The sequence below is a fragment of the Aplysia californica genome, unplaced genomic scaffold (genome assembly GCF_000002075.1).
Source record: "Aplysia californica isolate F4 #8 unplaced genomic scaffold, AplCal3.0 scaffold00053, whole genome shotgun sequence".
Taxonomy (NCBI): domain Eukaryota; kingdom Metazoa; phylum Mollusca; class Gastropoda; order Aplysiida; family Aplysiidae; genus Aplysia; species Aplysia californica.
In genome coordinates, this window is record NW_004797323.1 from 1,366,170 (window position 1) to 1,389,054 (window position 22,885).

The following is a 22,885-nucleotide window of genomic DNA, read 5'->3' on the forward strand; positions in this document are numbered from 1 at the left end:
ACACACACACACACACACACACACACACACACACACACACACACACACACATACACACACACACACACACACACAAACACACACACATAAGCACACGCTCAAGACATAGACGTCGGGGTGACACGGATGACGTGACACTCATATCATTCCACCCCGTTCCCTTGTTGGACTTGCTCATAGCATCAGTATACATGTTTTATTTTCAGACAAGTCCACTCTGAGGTGTTAACATCCCTTATTGTTTTCTTCTGCCTTCCCCTGATTAGTTACTGCCTCCGCAGGCTCTACCCTGCAGAACAGTCTTTGATAGTCAACGTGATATTGCAACGCGCCCTCATTCAGCCAAGTAATATCATAGAATAGAGTTTTACAGTACATGTATAGCCATAATAATAATCTGTTACCGCAAAATCTCGAGTGATACTTACTTTGATTTACTTTATCCGTCCTCTTGTATCTCTAGGGCGTCGAGGGGAGAAAGAGCTCCTGTCTCTAGCAAGTTTGATGGCCTGGCTGGGTGGGATATTGTATGTTCTCACGGTATCCTTAAAACCCTGGATCCTGGTCTTTCTTGGTCTTCCTCTTGCCATGTACCCGATACTTTTTTTTAATGTAGTAGGCTTTACTTGCAATGTGGTGAGATGCCCAAACCACCTGATTGTTTGCCTTCGAATGTAGTGGAGGACAGGTGTTGTTCCCATTATTTCTCTGATCTTGTTGTTTCTGACCATGTCCCGTCTGGTTTTGTTGACGGTTCTCCTTGAACATCTAATCTCGCAGGTGGTTATCTTATGTTCCAGGCTTTTGGTCAGGGTCCATGTCTGGCACTGGCAGGTCAAGGTGGGGAGGGGATTAAGAAAGAGTTAATGAGCTTGGCTTTGGTCTCAATGGCGATGTTAAGGTTCTCTCAGAGTAATACGATAATGAAAGAAAGGGTAATGAACAGATTAGTTGTGTGTAACCTTGGAGGGTCAGGTCCCAGCCAGCCACCTTGGATCACACCTTCAAGTGTATAGAATGTACCTCTGTGTACTGTATAGCAGTCGGCACACAAAGCACAACCATTCTTCCCTCTCAAAACGTAGGAGAGTTCCTCTTAGTGGACACCGAGGGGGTAAACCTGGGTCCCAGGGACACACACGGGTGCTCCACTCACTACATGTAGTAATGTACATGGTTACGAGGGACTATAATACTTCATGTACCGGTATTACAGCGGGAGTACGGTAGGTTTCATCTCTCTCTCTCTCTCTCTCTCTCTCTCTCTCTCTCTCTCTCTCTCTCTCTCTGTCTGTCTGTATGTATGTCTGTCTCATTTTTTACTTCTCCCGTCACCCTAACCCGCTCCCCTTTCGCTGTCTCTCGTCTCTGTCTGTCCAAATACAAATATGATGCACGTGTGCTTGCGTTAAAAAGGATGTTTTTTACATGATGTACTTACTTTTTACTTTTACTTTTTTCTTCCGCTTGTCCCCTGGGGTGTCTCGGGGAGACACAGGTGTCTGTCTGCAGCAAGTCGTGTGGCCTGTAGGAGGGACATCCCATGATCTTTAAGGGTGTCTGCCACAGATTCACTCCATCGTCGCCTTGGTCTTCCTCTGGCTCTCCATCCAGAATATTTAATGTTGTATGCTCTCAGAGCTGGATGGTTTGAGGGCATCCGCGTGAGGTGTCCGAACCACTTGACCTTTTGTTTTTCAATGTGTGGTAGGACTGGTGTTGCTCCCACGGTGTCCCTTATGACTTCATTTTTAATTTGGTCTCTTCTTGTTTTGTTGACCGCTCTTCTTAAGCATTTCATCTCGCATGTGACCAGTTTCCTCTCTAGGGCTTTTGTTAGAGTCCATGTCTGGCACTGATATGTGAGCGTTGGAAGGAAAATGGCGTTGATGAGCTTCGCCTTGGTGCTCATGGGGATATTGGGATGTTTCAGGAGAGGGCCCAGTTGGTAGCTGACTGCGTTGGCTCTCTGGCATCTAGTGTCTATCTCTCGATCTACATGCTGTACATATATTCATAATTATATTGTATGTTACTCTCTAGAAACACCTCTAATTCTCGGCACTTACATGACCTATTTGTGTTGCAAGTACCGTAAAACCCTTACTGAAACAAAAAAAACCCGGATGTACACATACACACACAGACAGGAAGACAGACAGACAGACACACAGACAGACAGACACGCGGACAGGCAGACACATACATACATACATACATACATACATACATACATACATACATACATACATACATACATACATACATACATACATACATACATACATACATACATACATACATACATACATACATACATACATACATACATACATACATACATACATACATGCATGTATACATACATACATACATACATACATACATACATACATACATACATACATACATACGCACGCACGCACGCACGCACGCACGCACGCACGCACGCACACCCATCCATCAATACATCCATACATGCATACACATTCAATGTATCACACACACACACACACACACACACACACACACACACACACACACACACACACACACACTCTCACACACACACACACACACACACGCACAGGGGACTCTAGTGGTCTAGAGTTTGCTGTGTTCGCCTGTCATTCATTATGTCCCGGGTTCGAAACCTCACAGCGACGGAAATTTTTCTTCTCTAAAAAAAATTATCCCTTCACCTCCTTTCCTGCTCTCAAACCATGTTCCTTTGTCTGCTTTCGTCTGCAGTTTCTGCCTTCTCCCCTCTTCCTGCCCCTCCTCTGGACTTCTGACTGTTCTGCTCCCTTCTACTGTTACTCCTTGGCTCCTTCTTTTACTGCTGTCTTTCAACCACACCCCTTATCTTATGGTACCGGAAGGTAAGATCTAACACCTTGTCTTCTTGGATAAAGGCTAAAAAAACTTGGAAGTCTCGCGTGCAAGTTGCGCACGTTAAAGATCACTTGGTGGTCGTAAAATCGATTTTACGGCGCTTGCAACTGCATAAGGTCATATTATGACCGCGCAGGACACAAACATTTTTAGTTGGATAGGAACCCGAGCAGATCGTAGATAAAGGGTGTGGCTGAAAGACAGCAGTAAAAAGGGGCCAAAGAGTAGCAGCAGAAAGGCTGCAGAAAGAGCCAGGAGCCCAGAGGGGGGAGGCAAAGGGGAGGGGGGAGGGGGCAGAGAGTGCAGACGAAAGCAGACGACAGAACATGACTAAAGAGCAGGAAAAGAGGTGAAAGGAGAACATTCTTAGAGAAGAAAATTATCCTTCGTTGTCAGGTTTCGAACCTGGGACCTATTGAATGAGAGGCGAACACCATAACATCTAGACCACGAGAGCCCCCCTTTCTCCTTTGCGTAGCCAAGACAACTCTGTACTGGAAAAATCTAGACGGAGCAACACTAATAGAGATACATAACAACAACACAAACATACAGATTCACTTGCACTTATTCCGAGGCTTGTGTGTGTATTGGGGGGGTGGGGGCATGAATAAGTACAGGTGTTGAGTTTATTAATAACAAAGTTTAAAAATCTTGAGGTTTGAAACGTTAAGCACGTACATAGAGCATAAAAAAGACATTTGTAATAGGCAATTAATTTTAAACTATTTAAAGTTCAACCCCCACCTCCTACACACACACCAACTGCACAAACAAATTAAAAGAGATCAATCAAGACTTGATGCGGAAGAATGAAGAATGTACAGTCTATAGGCAGGTAAACAGCAGGGGGAAAGATACGTAGCGATCTTGGGTTAATTCAGTTGCTCCAATAACATTTTACACTCTGCAGCATCTGCTACTTAAATTCTTTTTAAAGCAAGGTACATAACCATACCAAGGCAGTACTATATTCTCTGGGAGGTACAAAGTTGGCGCAAAAAAGCGCTACAAAGACACCCTATAATGTCTTTGAAGGACTTCAACATAAATCTGTCGACGTGGGAGAGCCTCGACAGATCCAGTTGGAGAGCAGCAGTCACAGTGGGCAGCAAGTCTAAGGTTTTGCGAATAAGTAATGCTGATTTGAAACAAAAAGAGAAGCCTGCAAGCTGCGCACATCCACAATGTGTAGAATCTAAGTGGAGCTTTTGAATGCTCAAAATGTGACAAACTTTTCTCTGCCAGCATTGGTCTCATCGGGTACAGACAAATAGAGCCGCAATAGTCAACTTAACCTTTAATTCTTCTATTTCACTTGAGAACTATTCTTATATGTGGATGCATTGGTCTGCCTTCCTCTGCTTCTCCTCCTTGTGCTCTGTCATGCACGGCAGTCTTTGATAGTCCACGTGATCTTGCAATGTGGCTTCGGACAAGTGATACGATAAAGAAAAGGTAATGGACTGATTTATAGTTACGTGTCACCTAAGATACATCTTTTACAGACTCGTTCCGCAATTATTGCCTTGCTCTCAAAGAACGTGAGTTCGATTCCCGCACGAGGAACACATTTGACCTTTACCCCCCCAAAAAAAATAAAAATAAAAATAAAATCGAATATCCCCATCTTTCTGTCGAATATGAGGGAGCTCTTTATAAAATAGGCACAAAAGATCCAACATATAGGCCTCTGTAAAAAGAAAGGTTGAAGAAGCCCGCCTCCTAAAATACCGCAAACGGTGTGTATTTCGACATTTAGAGTCATTATGAATCGAAATTACATCATCATAATGCTATGTGGGAGGGATCAGGTGACTCACAGAAAGGGTGTGTGTGTTCAGTAATAATAATATAACAAAAGTAACAAAAGGTTGATTGAGTTGATTATACATAGTAAAATTGTCTGTGAGAGATCAAAAAGTAAAACTTGTACATGCACTGGGGAATACACATGTCTTGACATAAACTCTCCTTCTGATGGAAGAGGCTTTCCCCGAAAACACGTCACTCGGAAGGTATTTTCCCACGCTGCCCTCAATACAACAAAGGTGTCTCCTCGTATGTGACATTAATTTCACCGGTCACCAATGAAATTAATGATAGTCCATCACGTGACCTGCAGTGTCGCGGCGTGCACAGCCGAGTTTTGCCGAGTTACTTCCTCACCTGTGTCAACCACTCGACTCGGAATACAAGCGTCGTGCACCCGAAACGACACCGTTATCTTGTTTTCAAAATAAACTCGGAGGCTATCGAGTTTGAACAGAGAATCTCCAAAGGGTATGCTGCACAACTGTACGTAAAAGTCAGTTAAAATTGTTTCCTTATATGTGGTCTTTCGTGACCATCAATACCAGAAGTGGACAACTTTTGGACTTGTACAACAAATCGATAGCGACGATAGCGAACGTCTCAATTTTCTGTGTATCGGATTTACCTGTGTCTGTGTTTGCTTCCAAAATGGCGACCATATCCACTTCCTACATCAGTTAGTCGCCGCTTGGAATGGTCATTTGTTTCATTTGGCTCCTTTGTGTTGTTCATCGGCAAGTGCTACGACGACCCTTTGACATGATAATTTTTAATTGTGTTCTGAGTATGATTTGTATCGTTTGCTCCTCTTGCAGAATATTAGTAGATTGTAGATCCATTATTAGTGAAGGCCACAAGACAAAAGTACTAGATCTAGAACCCCCCCCTCTCTCTCTCTCTCTTTCTCTCTCTCCCTCCCTCCCTCCCTCCCTCTCCGTCCCTCCTCATATGCGACTTTGCAGGACATTTGTTCACTGTATACAGTATTGTATGAAATTCTTTTCTTCGCTGGGCTTGGACAAGAACCTTCGCCTTCAGCTCTAGAGATCTAGACTAGATCTATTTATATCGGAGTATTATTCTCACCAGGGGTGAGTATAAACTGGATATTATTCTCACAGAATAAAATTGATACTATGCTCACCCCGGGTGAGAATAACGACAGCCTACTAGACTAGGTCTCCTGATTTTTTATAGTTTCCACCCTTTTTATTTCGTTTCGAGCATCATAGGACCCCTGCTGTCACTCACTGAGCGCTCCAGGCGACAAAACTCGCCTCCCTCTCTCACTCCTCTGAGCGCGCGAGGCGTCTAAAAGCGCCAACGGGCGGGCTAGATTTAGCTCTCGAATGCGGGAGGCGACTGGTCTATTGTCGATTTGGGGGAAAACCTTATCTTTTGAGCTATAATAGCGTCACCTTTTGTTGCTATGGTTCTGTAATTTGGAAAATTTTACTCTTGAATGGTTTAACCAATCAAAATGAAGAAAAGAATAAGCCTTGGGTCAAGGCTAAAATAATCGTGGGTTCTGTTAGGGATAAATATTTTATTGTGTTGTTCATGTGTGCCGTAAACAAATGACAAACTATTACTAACATTATTTCATTTTATTAAACAGCTTTCAGTTAAGGCTATTATTTTTTTAAACATACTACTCTGGCAAGTTAACTCTTATCCTGCGTCTGTGCCCAGATGCGTATCTTATCAGCAACCGATTACGTCGGACTCGCTGGGCTGGCCGCCGGGGTCACTCAGTGTGTACTGTTGGTGTACAGCGCGCGTGCCGGGAAACGTGTGTTTTCGCCATGAATACCGCGGGAGTGTGTTAACTGATGATGAAAATAACGCTCTATCCTTCATAGCATTCTATTTATAAAGTGTTACAAACACATGAATAACCCCCTCTCACAAGCTGATAAGACATTGCGAGTAGTTACGATAACCTTTCTGGACGCCCTTGTTGTTATGAATGACCTGAGGTTCGAAAAGGGATAATTTAGGTCAATTTCAGAATGTTTTACACTCAAATTGTTCTTTGTACCTGCACAAGGGTATTCAAAACTATTAAACAAGCTCATTTTTTATCAGGTAGTATCATTTCATACAAAATCAAGCTCATTTGAAATATTTTGTATAGAAAAATGGAAGTCTTGTTTCCTGACTATCCTTTCGAGCTCCTCATGTCTAAGTGGGTCAATTTCTTCTATAATTTCATTGGACGAACATCTAGAGCTATCAACTTGGCATGTTTTGAATGAGACGTATGCCTCGATTACGAACCAACGCAGGTGGTTCTAGAAGAAGGCCACAAACGCACACAAACTCAAGCAGACTGACGCACACACACTTGACCTCCGTGAATGGGGATCCGACTCGGGACCCGAATGACACGTAAGATGATGCGCGCTGCGCATGCGCTGAGCGTGCGCTGAGCGTGCGCTGAGCCAGGGGCTACACTGACTCGGGACCAGAACGCAGGCGAGGTGCCGAAATAGGCTTATCGGGCTACATAAACCCGGCTCCCGCAGGATGAGGGTTAATTCCTTTCTTAATTCAGAATTTATACTTGTCTAGCCTAGTCTAGGGTTTTGGTGAAGATGCGTGCATACTCTCAAGAATAAAAAAAAAAAAATTAAACAATAACAAACCCAGCGAGAGCCAAGAAAAATCGGCCAGCGCTCTTGGGCAGGTCATGAATGGTCACTCTTACAATACACAAATTATTTTCTCTATCATCCTATTAGCCTACATGTAGGCCTACCCGTTCTCAACACCCAGAAAAGAATAAAAATCCAACATTGCATTCTCAGACCGGATGAGGATAATATTAATTTTGTTCTCACCCGGGGTGAGAATAACAATATATATATAGAATCTTATATTATTTAATCTCACCACGGGTGAAAATGAAATGGATATTATTAACGAAGTGTATACAGACCCGGTAACCGGGAACAAAGTCACGAAGTATACAGACCCGGTAGGGGAACTCTTTTGTGATTTCGGAAAGTTTCAGCGCCCAGACCCGGTAGTAGTGTGTTTGTGTGTGTGTGTGTGTGTGTGTGTGTGAGAGAGAGAGAGAGAGAGGGAGAGAGAGAGAGAGAGAGAGAGAAAGAGAGAGAGAGAGAGAGAGAGGTACTAGCAAAATGTATACGACATGCCCCGGTTGGCAGGAGGGAACGAGAGAAAGATAGAGTGGGAAATAGGTGGGAAGAGAGAAAGACAGAGACAAACAAAGAAAAAGAGAAGGCGAGTGATACACAGAGGAGAGAGAGAGAAGCAGAGAAATAGAGAGGGTCACTGCTCGATTGAAATTATGCATTGTTCTTTTCTTCAAATTGTGATTCCTCCAACTCCAAAAACAGAGGAAAAACGATTGTTCATCGAAAAGACATCTGCAATCTTCATTTAGATCTAGAAGAACCTATATAGTAACCTAGGTCTACCCTGAGCCAAGAGGGCACTGAACTGAAACTTTCCGAAATCACAAAAGAGTTCCCCTACCGGGTCTGTATACTTTGTGACTTTGTTCCCGGTTACCGGGTCTGTATACACTCCCTATTATTAATTCTCACCCCGGGTGAGAATTATATTATATTTTTATTTTCACCCCGAGTGAAAATAATGACAGCCTATATTTATTTGTCAAACAATTCATCTAGAGAAAAGTACGAAATTTTTCTTCATATTCAATTCATATTGTCTTGGATTCAAATTTCCTGGCGTGTTTGATGGAAACCAAAGAAACCCATCATCATTGTCATTGAGGGTATATCGGGTTATTTATACCATGGGTCTCAATAGTCCGCTATTTAGCGGATTTCTGCTACCGCCATTTCCTCCGCTAAACTCCGCTACCGTGACAGCGGGCCAATCAGAAAGAGAGTTGTTTGTAGCAGGGTGACTGCCTGGCTCCAGGAATTAAAAAAAAAAAATCCACGAGACCCGGGAAAATACATAAAAGATCTAGAATATTTGAAAAACCAAATCCATAACGTCTTTAAGTTCATTTCTGCCGGTCGCGATTGTGATATTAATTTGGCTCTGAGAGTACGTTTCACCCGAACTGGCGGTTTTGGCGGCAAGCGGAATTGTGTTACCAAGGCTCGACTGGAAAATCAAGATCTACTTTCGCTTTCGTTACCACCCAGAAGTTTGTCAGTAATTGTCTGATAACGCAACATTTATTGTAACATGCAGCTTCGGCATTGCAAACGTGGTGTTGCCATGAAAATAAATAAATATTTGTCACTATGCTGTCACTTGTGGGGGTAAGACCAAAAAGAAAGTTGATAAATGCAAGCGTCTTGTTGGGCTCGCCATTGTGACCGGTCATTGAACCTGCGCGCGTTCTGAGCGCTTCGAAGTACAGGACTCAGGAATGGGGGGAGATTATTGATTTTTTTTAAAGACGCACTCGGGGATAGGGGGATGGCTGGACGCAACACCAGAGGACAAACAAACTATAAACTGAAAGCAAATGTTTAACGTTTAGAATTTTGATTACTACCTGATCTACAGCTCTCTGCAAAGTAAAGTGTGCGTTGGTGCTGGCCTTGTGTGAAATCAGGAACCGTCATAACTTGTAAGCGTGTTATGGAATTTACGGGCCTAAGTGTTCACGTTTCATTGGATTGGTGACAGTAAATTAGATCTCTATATTTTAGCTTTCTGTTCAAGATTCGCAGATTTTCAGTATCACTGCTTCTTGCTCTCCCACAGTTCTTACACCTCTCACACTGAATAGGTCTACTTGGGCTATTCTACTCTACTTTGACTTTGAGTTTGAGCATTAATTTTTGTCTTTCACGTTTATTATATTGGCATATATATATATATGATATGAATCATGACAGTCGATATTCTGGTTCTAGGCTCAAAACAATATTCCTTTTTATATAGTTTATATGTGAATATGATGAAGGGAAAATATAAATAAGTCGAACAAGACCCCAGGCGCCACCACTTTTTGTACGTGATCAAGATTGTAAATATTTGGTACGTGACTTGAAATTATCTCTCAAATTGGTGTGAAATAACCTTGCTTTGATAAGTTGGTTTTTATTTCTGCATTGTAGGGTTCAACAGTATAATAATAATGGGTGTTTTGCAAAAATGGGCTTCTGTGGCGATCACCCGAAAAGTTCCTCCTTTTTTAGAATTCTGAGTTGAGACCCATGTTATACCCATCAGGCTTGCCCCTGCCTCGTTTGATACACATGCTGAATACTGCTACTGGTAATGAGATGCATGCATCACAGATCGCACATTACCTAGTGTATGCAAGGTACTAGATCTAGAACTTGGAATTGAATGTTTAGGTTGGGTGGTACCGTGGGGGTGTTTTTAAAGACAGACAGTGTTATATGATATTATAATTGCTGCCTGGTATGATCAATGACAGACAGTGTATTGCTGGGGTGTGATCAAACACAGACAGTTGCATTGCTGTGCAGTGGGTTTTATGGTGTGTGAATTGTTTTGTGGTTGTAACATGAATGTATGGATTGGGAAGTGATTTCATTAAAGGGTTGGTTAGTTTGCTGACCAGTGTTGCCTGTTGGCTACGCTCGTTGTCATGGAATTTTAAAGTCTTAAATCTCATCAGCATTACATCTCTCTTCCTTTCTTTTGCTTCAGCACCAAACAAGGTGCACACACTATCCATCCATCTATCCTTTCCTATCAATAAATGATACGGTTTATGTTCTAACAGTTATACCATCAGTTACTTCCTTTGACTTCTGTCTGAAATTGAGAAATGTCTCTCTCTTATTTTTACCCAAATTTTGGATGTGTTGAACACATTTTTGTTACCGATGTGTTGAGATCCTTGCTGACCGTTTATTTTGATTCCCTCGTGTATGCATTTCTGTGGGCCTGAAGAGCTTCAAGTGTCAGCTGCCGCGCTGCGGTTACTGTTTTGATAGATTTTTTAATCCCACAGACATGGGACTTTTTGATAGCTTTCTATTAGCCTTTTCAAATCAATGCGGTCCATTACAATTAAATTATATACCATGCAGAAACAAAAAGATGTCTGACCCTGACCTTTTTACCCGCATAGACTTCAAGCCTTGTGATTGCACTTGGTGGTTCTCACATCCCTGGCGAATTTGATGCCCAACTCGTGACCTTGAAAAACAAATGTTTGATTTTTTTAGGTCACCATCAAATTTAGTTGGATTTGGTGAAATTGTACCAAAATGTTAGCTTTTGCCCCACCAAAAGGAAAATCTGACTGGCCCTGTCTAAATCAAGTATACATTTATCAGTGTGCTAGGGTAATTTAATAGGCTGGTTTTCAGATTTAATATTTTAATATTAATTGGCTATTTATAAAAAGGAAAAAAATTATCCTTGTTGCTGGTCTTAGTAGTTCATTTTTACCAAATTGTGAGTTTCATCCTTTGTGTCAGGATTTCTATATTCTATAAAATTTTTAATTCAGCTCAGATTATGTTATAAGGATTTCAAACTTTAAGGAGTATAACGTACCTTGCTTGTACTTGACTTTAAACTATCATTTCTATGCTGAAGATACCCACTTTTATAGTTCAACAATGTCTATTTTATACCAACTTGCATACACATGAACATTGTTCATCGTGTTGAAAACTGTATTGTTCAGTGAAAAACTGGTGGAACTAAAACATTATGTTGAATGATGATATATAACAGGTCATTCTAGCAGACAGTGCTAAAGTCTGTTAGTTAATGAGGTTGACAACAATCACATGAAAAGTGGTGATGTGGAAATTGTATTTTCAAGGAAAAAAATCTTGGCATCTATTTTGATTAAAGTTTATCAGTATTGGCTGAGGTAAATTATCTGGTCAGGTTAATGCAGAGCTTAGTTTTATCAAGACTTGGTTAATGTAACTCTTTGTGATATCTCCGGAGAAAGTGAAAAGACTTCAAACTGTTCAAAATAATGCTGTGTGTTTAGTTTTACAGAAAAGAGTACGCAAGACTCTGCTACACCTCTTTTACGGAGACTGCACAGCTTACTGTTGAGAAAAGAATTATTACAAGCTGGCCACTCTGTATCATAAGTGCTTGAATTATAATACATCATCATATTTGTCAACTTTGTTGAAACTGTATGTTCCAACTGGCACTTTTAAGTTTTCAGCTGACAATGATGATGATGATTAGCAGAGAGCAATCATAATGAACCTTGACTTAGTTGCATCGCCTCAGAACCATTTTGTGCAAAGAGCACTTAACTATAAAGTGAACTTTGGACAAAATAGTTCGGCTGAGGCAACGATTGGTGTAATCCTATTCCCAATCAACCTATGAACACCTACAAAAGTCTTTAAATTATTATGATCGACAAAATGAAATGTGTACAGTTTCAACACACCTTAGTCTTATGATGACTTCCTCAGAAGGTTAACCCCCGGGGCGGTGCCACTGACTGAAGTGTCTTTTTAGGCCACTCCCAAAGGGGGGACATTTTCTCGTTCAAGCACAGTAGAATTGTGTACAACAGGGAACTGCTGCTTTTTCTTTCCAAATCCTTACTATCGTCATTTTTCCTCTACTTCTTTGTATGTTTGTCACTCTCTTGTGAATTGCTATTTCCGGGGTGCCTTGATAGTCGAAGCAGACCTTGTGCTGTTGAAGCTGAAGAGGTGCGCAGAGTAAGTCTGATTCCTTGTAAAGACGTCTCTATTGACTCCCACCCCTTGGCGCTCATATGACCTAATGCAGTTGCGAGTACCGTAAAACCCTCTACTAAAAAATATCTTAACATCAGAAGTTGAGGTCTCCTAACTTTAAAAGGTAATTTTTGTTGCTGTTGTGAACTTTGGTTGACTCCCATCATTAGAAATGTTTTTTTGAAGAACAAACTGTATCATCACACCTCTTGTTGTATGAGAATGTCTACTGTCTATTGTCAATTTTTAAATTCAGAGTTGTGACTGAGTACCTTTCCACTATTTGCTTGAAATTCAGCAATTGTGCATTGCGTTCTTCCCAAGATCAGATATATCACTTGTGCAATACAATCTGGGAATTTTCTATTTATTTTGTTTTGTCTTTTTTTTTCAGATGTGAGTAAAGTGGTCCCATGATGTAAAGCACAGCGGTTATGGTTAATAATAAATGATGTAATGAGAACAGATATGGCAGCATGCAAGCCTTGGAGGATGTGGACATGTGTTCAGATTTTCCTGTTTCTAGCCCTTTTTATGACAAAGTGGCTGCCCTTATTAAGCCAAGGTATGTGTATCACTTTTGTGTTTGTAATGCAGTTCTACACAACTTTAATGCTCTGCTGTACATTATTGAATTTTGTTTTTACTGATGTTTAGAATATTAAATTTCAAATAATACAGGTGCAGTTAGGTTATTAAGGAAGACGGATGTTTTTATGCTTTTTTGAAGAAAAATAAAGCCATTTTACTTTAAGGCTGTTTTTCTCTAAAAACTGAGTATTGTGCCCTGTCTTACAAAATATGTAACTTCCCTAAAAGCGTTCAAAATGTCTGAAAAATAATAAAAAAGGAGATTCAGAGTTGAAAATCCAGTATGTTGCTACCTTTAATTGAGTTTGAAAAAGAACTGCCAACATATGGGCCTTTTTGACGGACTCACATTAGGTTAATGCATTTCAGTGCGATAAATCTCCTGTATGTTCGTTTTTATGACTCACACATTCTGGTGACTGTTCTGATAGTTTCATTTTTATTTCTTTTGGTAGGGTTCAACTCCTTTTTCTTACACTAGAAGGTCATTTTGGAGGCAGGACTTCCGAATTTATTTTTTGTCCCTGAAAGGGCTGAGCCGAATGTGGGGAGAGCCTTGAAAACTCTCAAAGTAGCCCGAGTTCAAGATCGACCCACAGTGGCTTGGAATCAGGGCCATCCACCACATAGTGATCACAGTCCATCATGATTATAACAATATGTGGAGTTTCTTTTTTAACTCTTTAACCATGCAATTTAGAATCACGTTTCCGTGTAATTCTCTCGGGTTTGTAGAAATGCGACCCGACATATCACGTTTTTAAAAATGCTTGTTTCGCATCAAACTGATCAATAAAATGTTACCCAGACGTATAATTCATTTATCTTTTACTTCCGGGTCAAACAAAAGGCTTATCGTATTTTTAAAATATTCGACCTGTACCATAATACAATAATAACTTCGCATCGGACGGTGGTACTGTCCAGCCATGGTTACGGACCTCAACTACCGGACGCTGCCATGGTCCAGACATGGTTAAATAGTTAATCATCATCATTGTAGGTGTTGCCATCGATTCTGTTTGGGGTGTGTTAGTTTTGTTTCTCAATGTTAGAGATCCCATTGTTTTTAATGAGCCCTCTTTTAATTATCAAAATGTTCTCCGTGAAAATGATAGAAGTTTTTATTAAATTTGTTGTCGGATTTATGGCATTATTTTCCTCATGTCATGGTACGTTTTCTTAGTTGCTGGAAGAAAATCATTATTGTGGAAATTTTTTGACTACTGTAAATTGTGAGGTATAATAAAAGAGGTCTTTTTTATGCATTTGAACTAGGAAGTATTCATGGTTCTTTTTCTTTTTCTTTTTCTCCTCCTCCTCCTCCTCCTCCTCATTCTTCTCCTCGTTCTCTTTGATGTGAAAAAGAGGTAGTAAGAAACCCTTGTAATCCCATCCCACACTGGATGGAGGAATAAGGAATTCAACTGGGTACAGTCAAACCTGCTCTAATGGCCACCTGTATAGGACATTCACCTGTTGTAAATGACCGCTTTCTATTTACCCCTTCTTGTTTTTTTAAAGCGTGTAACAACACTGTAAAATGTCCACGTGACCTAAGATGGCCACTTTTCTCCTTGACAGTGGGTGGCCGTCTTAGACAATTTTGATTGTAGTTTGATTTGAGAGATACACACCTAAGTTCTTGGCTTCTGAGCCTCATTATCATAATGACATCTTAGAAAGTTCGATTATGTGAGGGGCTTTTAGATCTTTGTGCACTTATTTTCCTTTTTTTCTCTTCCCAACAAAAAGCACCTGAAATATCATCTGAGATTTCATTCTTGAGACTTCTCATTGGGAAATTTCAAGAGGAGAAACTTCCGTTTGTCCTGACTATCACGGCCACTGGAAGCCAGCCGTTGAACTACACTTGGGAGAAAGATGGAACAGTGGTTTTCACATCATCCGGCCGTGGCGGGTACACAGTGAATAAAGCTAATGTGTCAGACTCCGGTGTGTACAGGTGCACAGTGTCAAATGCTCTGGGATCTGTGAGAAGCTTGCCCTTTTCCGTGGAAGTGAGAGGTATATGTAGCTTTTGTCTCAGTATTGATTTAAGTTTATATTTGTTTTCTTCATTTTATTTTGATCCTTTTTTACACCATGCTTTTGAGGTTGGGGTCCCCACCAGACCATGCCCTATTTCTTTCCACTTCTACTTTACTTTCTCTTCCTTTCACCTCATTTCATGTCACTTCAATTTGTCCCAAATCTCCTGCCCTCATCTCAGCTGGTCTGATCTCTCCTTTCTTCACTACTTCACCTCTCCTCTCTTCAGCTCTCCTTTCTTCAGCTCTCCTCACTACCTCGCCTCTCCTCACTGCCTCAGCTCATCTCTCTTCACCTCTCCTCATCTCTCCTCACTTCCTGCTTCATTGTCCCTTATCTTAATCTACCTTGTGGTTGGTAGGGGGGAATACTGGTAGGTTCTTCTTACTGTCTTCCCTTATTGTGTTACTGTCTGTCTTATTTTTTTTCTCTGCACTTGTATCGATGTGCTTCTGAAGAGTGTGTGGTTTCTTTTAAAATGTAATACAATGTGTTGCACTTGACTACAATATTACCAGCACCTAAGTTTGTTTGTGAGCTCAGGCTCACAATAATGAAAATAATGTGTCTGTAACACAATTCTTTAATAAGGTGGATGGTCCCTGAATTAGATTACCCTAGCTCAAAAACAGGGTGTTGTACGGTGGCGACCAGCAGTGGTGTGTGATTTGTCTTCTTCTTCTTATCTTTTCTAGTAGATTGACTTTGCTTGTCAGGACTTTCTGCAACGAAACACTCTTGTCTCTTGCCATTCTTCCTGCACCCCCTGGGGCAGTGCCACTGACTGAAGTGTCTTTAGGCCATTCCCAAAGGGGGGACATTTCTCGTTCAAGCATAGTAGAATTATAAATGGGCTGACTCATGTCACGCTCATATAACTATGCCTGGTCTACAACAGGGAACTGCTGCTTTTTCTTTCCTGATCCTTACTATTGTCATTTTCCTCTACTTTTATATGTTTGTCACTCTCTTGTGACCTGCTATTTTGGGGTGCCTTGATAGTCGAAGCAGACCTTGTGCTGTTGAAGCTAGAGAGGTGAGCAGTCTAAGTCTGATTCCCTGTAAAGACTTCTCTGTTGACACCCACCCCTTGGTGCTCATATGACCTTATGCAGTTGCGATCGCCGTAAAACCTTCTATTATTTTAAAAAAAAAAAATCTTCCTGCTTGAGTTGCTTTGGTTTCTATGCCTTGTTATAGTATATTGGCTCAAGATTCTTTCTGTGATGGTAGTGTGGCATATAGGCCATAAGTTTTTGTTCTTTAGTTACACAGGGCCCAGATTTTTGTTTATCTGACAAAATTTTATTTTGTTGTTTCCATGGTTTTGAAGTGTATAGTGTCTTGTTTGACTCCTTTAACATTTTTTTCCTTCAGAACTGGGTGAGTTTGAACAAACATCAAGCCAGACAGTCATTGTGGAAGAAAAGAAGTTCACAGTTCTTCGTTTGCAGAAAATATCTCATTTGCCAGGAACATTTTTTAGTGTTGCCTGGGATCGCGATGATGTGACTGTCACTCAGGGCAGTTTCACTTTCTACCAGACCTTGGATTATGACCTAGCAGTGCTGGATGTCCCGACCAACTTCAATGGCAGCAGATTCACGGCAACAGCCAACCATGCCACATTTGCCACCATAAAGGAAATGACTAGCCCAGCCTTCATTTTGAAAGTCACAGGTAATGGGATGTGTTAAGTTCTGAACTCTATTCAAGAGGGCAATAGTTAGACAGATCAGTTCCAAGAAATGTATGCTCCAGATTCCAGACCTTTTCTATTACATGGCAACAGCGATTATCACTTCATTAAGCCTGATCATTACAACAGAATTAGCATAAAATTATTTACTTTTCTTCAGTAGAAGTGAAAATGATATTTGTTTTTTTCTTTTTCTCATCTGTAACAATGTGTAGACGCTTTGATGGTTGTTTAACAGAATGAAGACAAATCTGTTCATATGGTACAACAGTTCACCTCCTTCTCTCTTTCCTCTGTCCTCTTATCCTCCTCTTCCTAAATGGTAGAAAAATGAGGCTTTCACCCTCTAATATTAAATGTTTTATTTTTTCCTTTTTTTTTGAGGGGGGGGGGGGGGGGGTCCTCATTGAATTAAATTCATAACCATTAGCTAGCATAGGGATGCATATTAAAACAAATTGTGTGTTTTGTGATTTCCAGCTTCTGGGAACGGAGCAACATTTATTGCCCCTGAATTTGTTGTGAGTCCTAAAGACACAACTGCTGTTGCTGGGGAGACAGTTAGATTGGAGTGTGTCATCAATGCCAAGTGAGTTAATTTCCACTGAAACAATAGATAAACTTGACCTGTACATTTTTGTGTCATTACATTTATTGAATAGAAAAAAATCAAGCGAATTCTGTTAAAATACTGTTTAAATTAACTCGTTGCCAACAAAATACATGTGGTCTAGTTTGACGCATGTGTACGCAGGATTTTGCTGTATTATGAAAAACTGTAGCAAGCTGAGGAAATCATGTGTACATTCAGTACATTATGATATATCTTTAATTAACGTCAGTATCTATTCTTTCACTGTTACTGTGGGCCAGAGTAATGAAATGAGCAGTCCTTAGAAAAAGATAACTCTTTACAAATTTTGTTTGTGTATGTGTGTGTGTGTGTGTGTGTGTGTGTGAAGCCTGCGCCTCCCAGTTTTAAATTGAGTAAGATTGAAATGATGTGGGCTGCTGAGAAAATGACCTGGAGAAATTTTTGTAGGGACTATTGACAAAGGAGCATCTTTTAAATTAATGACAAAAATTTGGTTGATGGTTGTTCACAAGAGTATTTTTCCCCTGTATATTTTTTTTTCTCGTAATAGTGTTTTACAGCGCTTGCAGCTGCATAAGGTCATATGAATGCATGGGACACATTAAACATTTTCAGTCAGTAGGAAATTTTGAATTTTGTGTGGGTGGCGGCCGAAGCCTACTCTTATCAATTTGGGACCGCCAAAGGGTCTTTAACGTGCTCAACTTGCACACAGGACCTTTGAGATTTTCCTTTTCACCCTTGTCCAAGAAGGCTAGGTGTAGATCTTACCTACCTTAAGATCAGGGGTGTGGCTAAAAGACAGCAGTAAGAAGGAGCCAAGGAGTAGCAGTAAAAAGCAGTGCTTCCACCGTACTTGTTCCTCCATCATTATCAACTCCCTCCGTAAAAAGCTGCGACAGCTTAGGACTACCGAAATTCCGTAGCAAAAGATTCGTATCGTCTAGTATTAGTATTAGTTGCGGATATTTAAGGTAATTCTCTCGGCAATAAATAAATGTTATGTTATAGAAACCTGCCAGATTGCGCATTTCCTGCAATTGGCCGTTATTCCGCTATGCCCAGTGCATTCATTGCGGGCTTGTCGGCAGTACATTTTTACCTGTGGATTTGTCCAATTCTGGCGAACTTTTTGTGCCAGTTTCCTCCATTCTATCAGTTGATCAAGTAAATTGACATGGGATCTTAGACAGAAAATTACTGTCAGAAAGAAACTTTTTAACAAATGTGCCTAGATCTAGAGAAATGATCAATACGGAGATTCTACGGCACGGGAACGCGATAAGGGCCGCAATGAAAGAAATTTATTCTAAAACCAGCCTAAAGCTACTAAAGTCAAGAATAATTCGAAGTGGTGTTCCGAGGTTGTGACATTCGACATTCAGGCGTGAAATTTAAGGAAAATTAGGGTATACGCCAGGTAACTGTATTGTGAAGGTATATATCTATTCATTATTCCCAGTTTTGCCTTCTATCAATGGTGCAATGACAAATTAATTGAATTATAGTAGCAATGGAAGGGGAACCTGCTTTTAAATATTGCCATCAATGGAAATATATTATGTAGAACTTGGTGAAGAAATCAAACAAGATAAACTGTTGGTGAAAAAATAAATGTTATGGTTTGCAGGCAGTTTCTTCAAACAGGCTCCCAAATGCCATTTTCAACCCTCTAAAAGCACTAAATTTCAATTTCTTCGACCCCCAATGGGACACTATCCCCGGACTCTGCTGGGGGAGGCCCTCAGGCCCCAGGCAGAATTTTCCTTACTTTTCAGCTTCAGCTGGTGGAAGCACTGAAAAAGGCTGCAGAAAGAGTCAGGAGCTTAGAGGAGGGTGCAAAGGAGGTGAGGGGGGAAGGGGGCAGAAAGTGGAGACGAAAGCAGATGACAGAACATTGTTAGAGAGCAGGAAAGAATGTGAAAGAACATTTTCTGTCGCTATCCAGATTCGAACCTGGGACCTATTGAATGAGAGGCGAACACCTTAACCCCTAGACCATGAGAGCCCACTTTTTCCCCTGTACATGGCGTCTAGTGTGGAACAAAAAAACTCTGTGATGTGGCATGTAGCCATGGCTTGCAAGAATGACATGCAAGGCATAAGTAGGGGGCTCTTGGTAAGGTGTTCGCCTCTCTTTCAATAGGTCCCTGGTTTGAATCCAGAGAGTGATAGGAAATTTTTCTTCTAAAAAATGTTCTCCTTTCACATCCTATCCTGCTCTCTGACAATATTCTGTCGTCTACACTTTTTGCCCCCATCCCCTCACCTCCTTTGCTCCCCTCCTTTGAGCTCCTGACTCTTTCTGAAGCCTTTCTACTGCTTCTCCTTGGCCCTTTCTTTCTGCTGTCTTTCAGCCACACCCCTGATCTTATGGTAGATAAGATCTGCACCAAGCCTTCTCGGACAAGGGCGAAAAATCTTGGAGATCCTGTTTGCAAGTTGCACACGTTAAAGATCTCTTGGTGGTCTAAAATCGATAAGAGTAGCCTTCGGCCGCCTCACGAGCGAAATTCAAAATTTGCTACCCTTTGAAAATGTTTGGTGTGTCTCGTGCGTTCATATGACCTTATGCAGTTGCGAACGCTGTAACACACTTACCAAAATAAAAGGGAAATGAGTTAAATGTTTTGTAGCCTCATCAGGTCTTAGACAGGATGGTAACGTACGGCTGTGAGGTGCTGAAAGGGATTAAGAAAATGAACTGAAAGGTGGACACCTATCTTTAGATAATTTTTGGATTCGTTTATTTACTAAAGATATTGTTTTGTCTACTCCAAGTTGTATATCGTTTCAGAATTATTGAGCAGTTTCACTTTCAGACCCCTGCCCTGATGCACATGGGATGCATGTGTCTTTTTCATTTTATGTCATATCAACCTTTTAATTATTATTTTAGTTTCTAGAGAATAGATACAGAATGTGAAAAGACCACTCAAGAGGTTCAACTTTCTTTCCATACCATATTTTGATTGGTGGTGACTTAATTTATGTTTTATCCTACCTTCATTGAATGCTGTATTTTAGAATGAGTGTTCCCTTCTTTTGGTGGAATTCGATCTTTATGAATGGTAACCAGATTCCGGTTCTCAGAAACAATTTATTGTGTTTTAACTCCAAAGGCCTACGAACAACCTTCAGATAGATTGGTACAAAGAGACTAATGGTTCCCGATATGCTGTTACAAATGATAGAAGGATCAGCATTACGACACTGGGTCGGAGGCTGGAAATTACATCAGTGAATGCGACAGACTCTGGCCTGTACCTGTGTGAAGGCAGGCTCAAGGGTCAGAGTACGTTCAGTCCCGTGACTGCCCAAGCCATCGTCACTGTCACAGGTAGGCAGATTAACAGAGCTTCAATGTTTGTCTGCATGTTTCTTTTTGTTATGTTGCATAAGGTTTGTGGTGGTTGACGGGTGCTCTGATGTCATGTGCTCCTTCTTTCCTATCAAACATCTATTGCCTTTGCCTTTCTTCCTTCTCTCATCAAGTGGAGTATTTTTTGTTTTTCGTAAGTATTTTTTTTCCATTTTAAAGAAAAGTAATTCTGAAAGGTACTGTAAATTGCTCAGTGAATTACTACTTTTACCCTTTTACACACTAAATACATGTCTCAGTGTTTGATAGTGTAATTCTAGCTCTCAACCAAAAGGAGCTCTTGCAGATAGGTCTTTTAGGCAAAAAGTGTTTAGACTTGTTAGTATGAACATGAAATTGCCTAATTTGTGCCATCACCATCTTATAATGGTTTGTGTTTTGCTGCCGTTTTCTGGCCTTCCTCATGCCTTCCATTATGAAAAGGATTTTCACAATTATTTTATTTCATCTTCTTCTCTTCTTCTACATTCTGCTGCCTGTTAAAACTCAGTGGGTGAATTTAAGATGGTCATCTCAGTGCAATTGATTTTTATATACAATGGAACTCGGATTCAACGAAAGGAGACGGATTCCCCATTCTTTTTGTTAATTAAAATAAAGAAAAGTAAATGAGCGAGCTCGGATTCAACGAAGTTGCTTATTGGGTGAAGAGTCCCTGTTTACATGGCTTACTCATTTTCTTCCCGTAAAGAACCTTATGTAGTCCTGGAAACCATCCATGGCACCTGCATTGTGAACCATTATTCACTTACTCTAGCCTATCGTTTAGATTTTTATCTTATGCGACCAATCAGCGTCCTTCTTTCATCCCTTTCCTAGGCCCACATTGTTGGCACGCGCACGTGTCTTAGCATGTGTCGGGTTTGGATGGGCGGCCAGCACAGGTGTGACTGTGTGTATGTATGTCTTTGGGGAAGGGGCACAAGCGGTCTGGGCGTGGAATGTCAGTATAGATACAAACACGTCACTCATTCCCCTGGACGGCGGTATGAAGGGCCTAGACTTTTTTATTTGTAGAACTGTCACATGTGAAACTTCCACATGAGACCACTAAAATTTGTTTTCCTTATTTGAGAAGACTTGGTTCTTGATCCTATTTACCCTAAGATCCTAGGTTGTGGAAAACATGAGATAACTACCTGATGCTTGTGGAGATCGAATTCAGGACCTCCGGGTTGACAGGCGAAAAGCCATACCTAGCAAACCGCTGAACCTCAAAATATTTTTCTTACAAAGAAAGTTTTTATATACTTAGACTTTGCTCGGTTGCAGCAACTGTCCTTGACATCGATTCATTTTCTATTTGTATCGGCTGAGATGTGCACATTGAAAACGTGCTCTGAACCAGTTAGAAGCTGGAATTATTTGATTTTTTTGAAAAATTAAAAGGACAGTAAGGGTCTGAATACAAAAAAACTTTTTGAAGTGCGCAGTGACTGAACAAATACTGCAGGAAATGTGCAGAAATGGAATAAACACTGTCTTGAATGTGAAGAGATGGAATGAATACTGCCTGAAGTGAAGAGATGGAACATACACTACCTGAAGTGTGAAGAGATGGAGTTAATGCTGCGGGAAGTTTGAAGAGATAGAATTAACACTGCTTGAAGTGTATAGTTACATTTGTACCACTGTGTTTTCTGAGGGTAGACATTAGTATGTACTGACAAGCAGGTAATTTGTGGGCTCTCCAGAGTAGTCTGGAATAACTGTTGTACTAAATGTGTCACAATTTGGTGGAATCGGACGCTCGTCAATTTTTGGGCATATGGAGTTGTTGTATCAGATTAAAGCTTGTTTATTTTTCTTGAACTTGATGAAAATAATTGTCTGTCTATCTTTGCTTAGAAGCTGGAATATGTGTCATTTAAGAAGGCAGGGATTATGTGTTGTTACAAATGAAATTAGCTATAAAATGGCAGCCAAAGTTGGGTGATTTTTAAAGCTGAATATTTTTACTCATTTTACAAAATAACATATTTTTTGCTTTAAACAACGTTTTTCAGCAGAATTCATCTTAAATTTTTTGAATGGATGGAGAAGGTTTCTGTTTAAAAAAATGAGAAGAAATTTGATTATAATCGCCCAGTGTTGGAAAAATTCAGATTTCTTTGTTCCCTAAAATTTGACGAACTCTTTTATTTCATGGGGGTGAGCCATAAGTTCTTGATGAACTGTTGAACGAATTG

General features: G+C 40.6%; 1 protein-coding gene across 4 annotated transcripts in view; it reads left to right on the forward strand.

Annotated features, from left to right (window-relative positions):
• Window positions 1-4,891: 4,891 nt before the first annotated feature.
• LOC101854312 (protein sidekick-2) overlaps window positions 4,892-22,885 on the forward strand; it is a 71,410-nt gene continuing 53,416 nt past the window's right edge. For 2 of the 4 annotated variants that reach the window (XM_035968355.1, XM_035968356.1), the window contains exons 1-6: window positions 5,200-5,444; window positions 12,772-12,942; window positions 14,724-14,996; window positions 16,398-16,700; window positions 17,200-17,308; window positions 20,437-20,654. In XM_035968355.1, coding sequence (XP_035824248.1) covers window positions 12,834-12,942; window positions 14,724-14,996; window positions 16,398-16,700; window positions 17,200-17,308; window positions 20,437-20,654 — 1,012 coding nt within the window. In that variant the 5' untranslated portion in view covers window positions 5,200-5,444; window positions 12,772-12,833. The other 2 variants (XM_013079487.2, XM_013079489.2) reach the window with 2 other exon arrangements.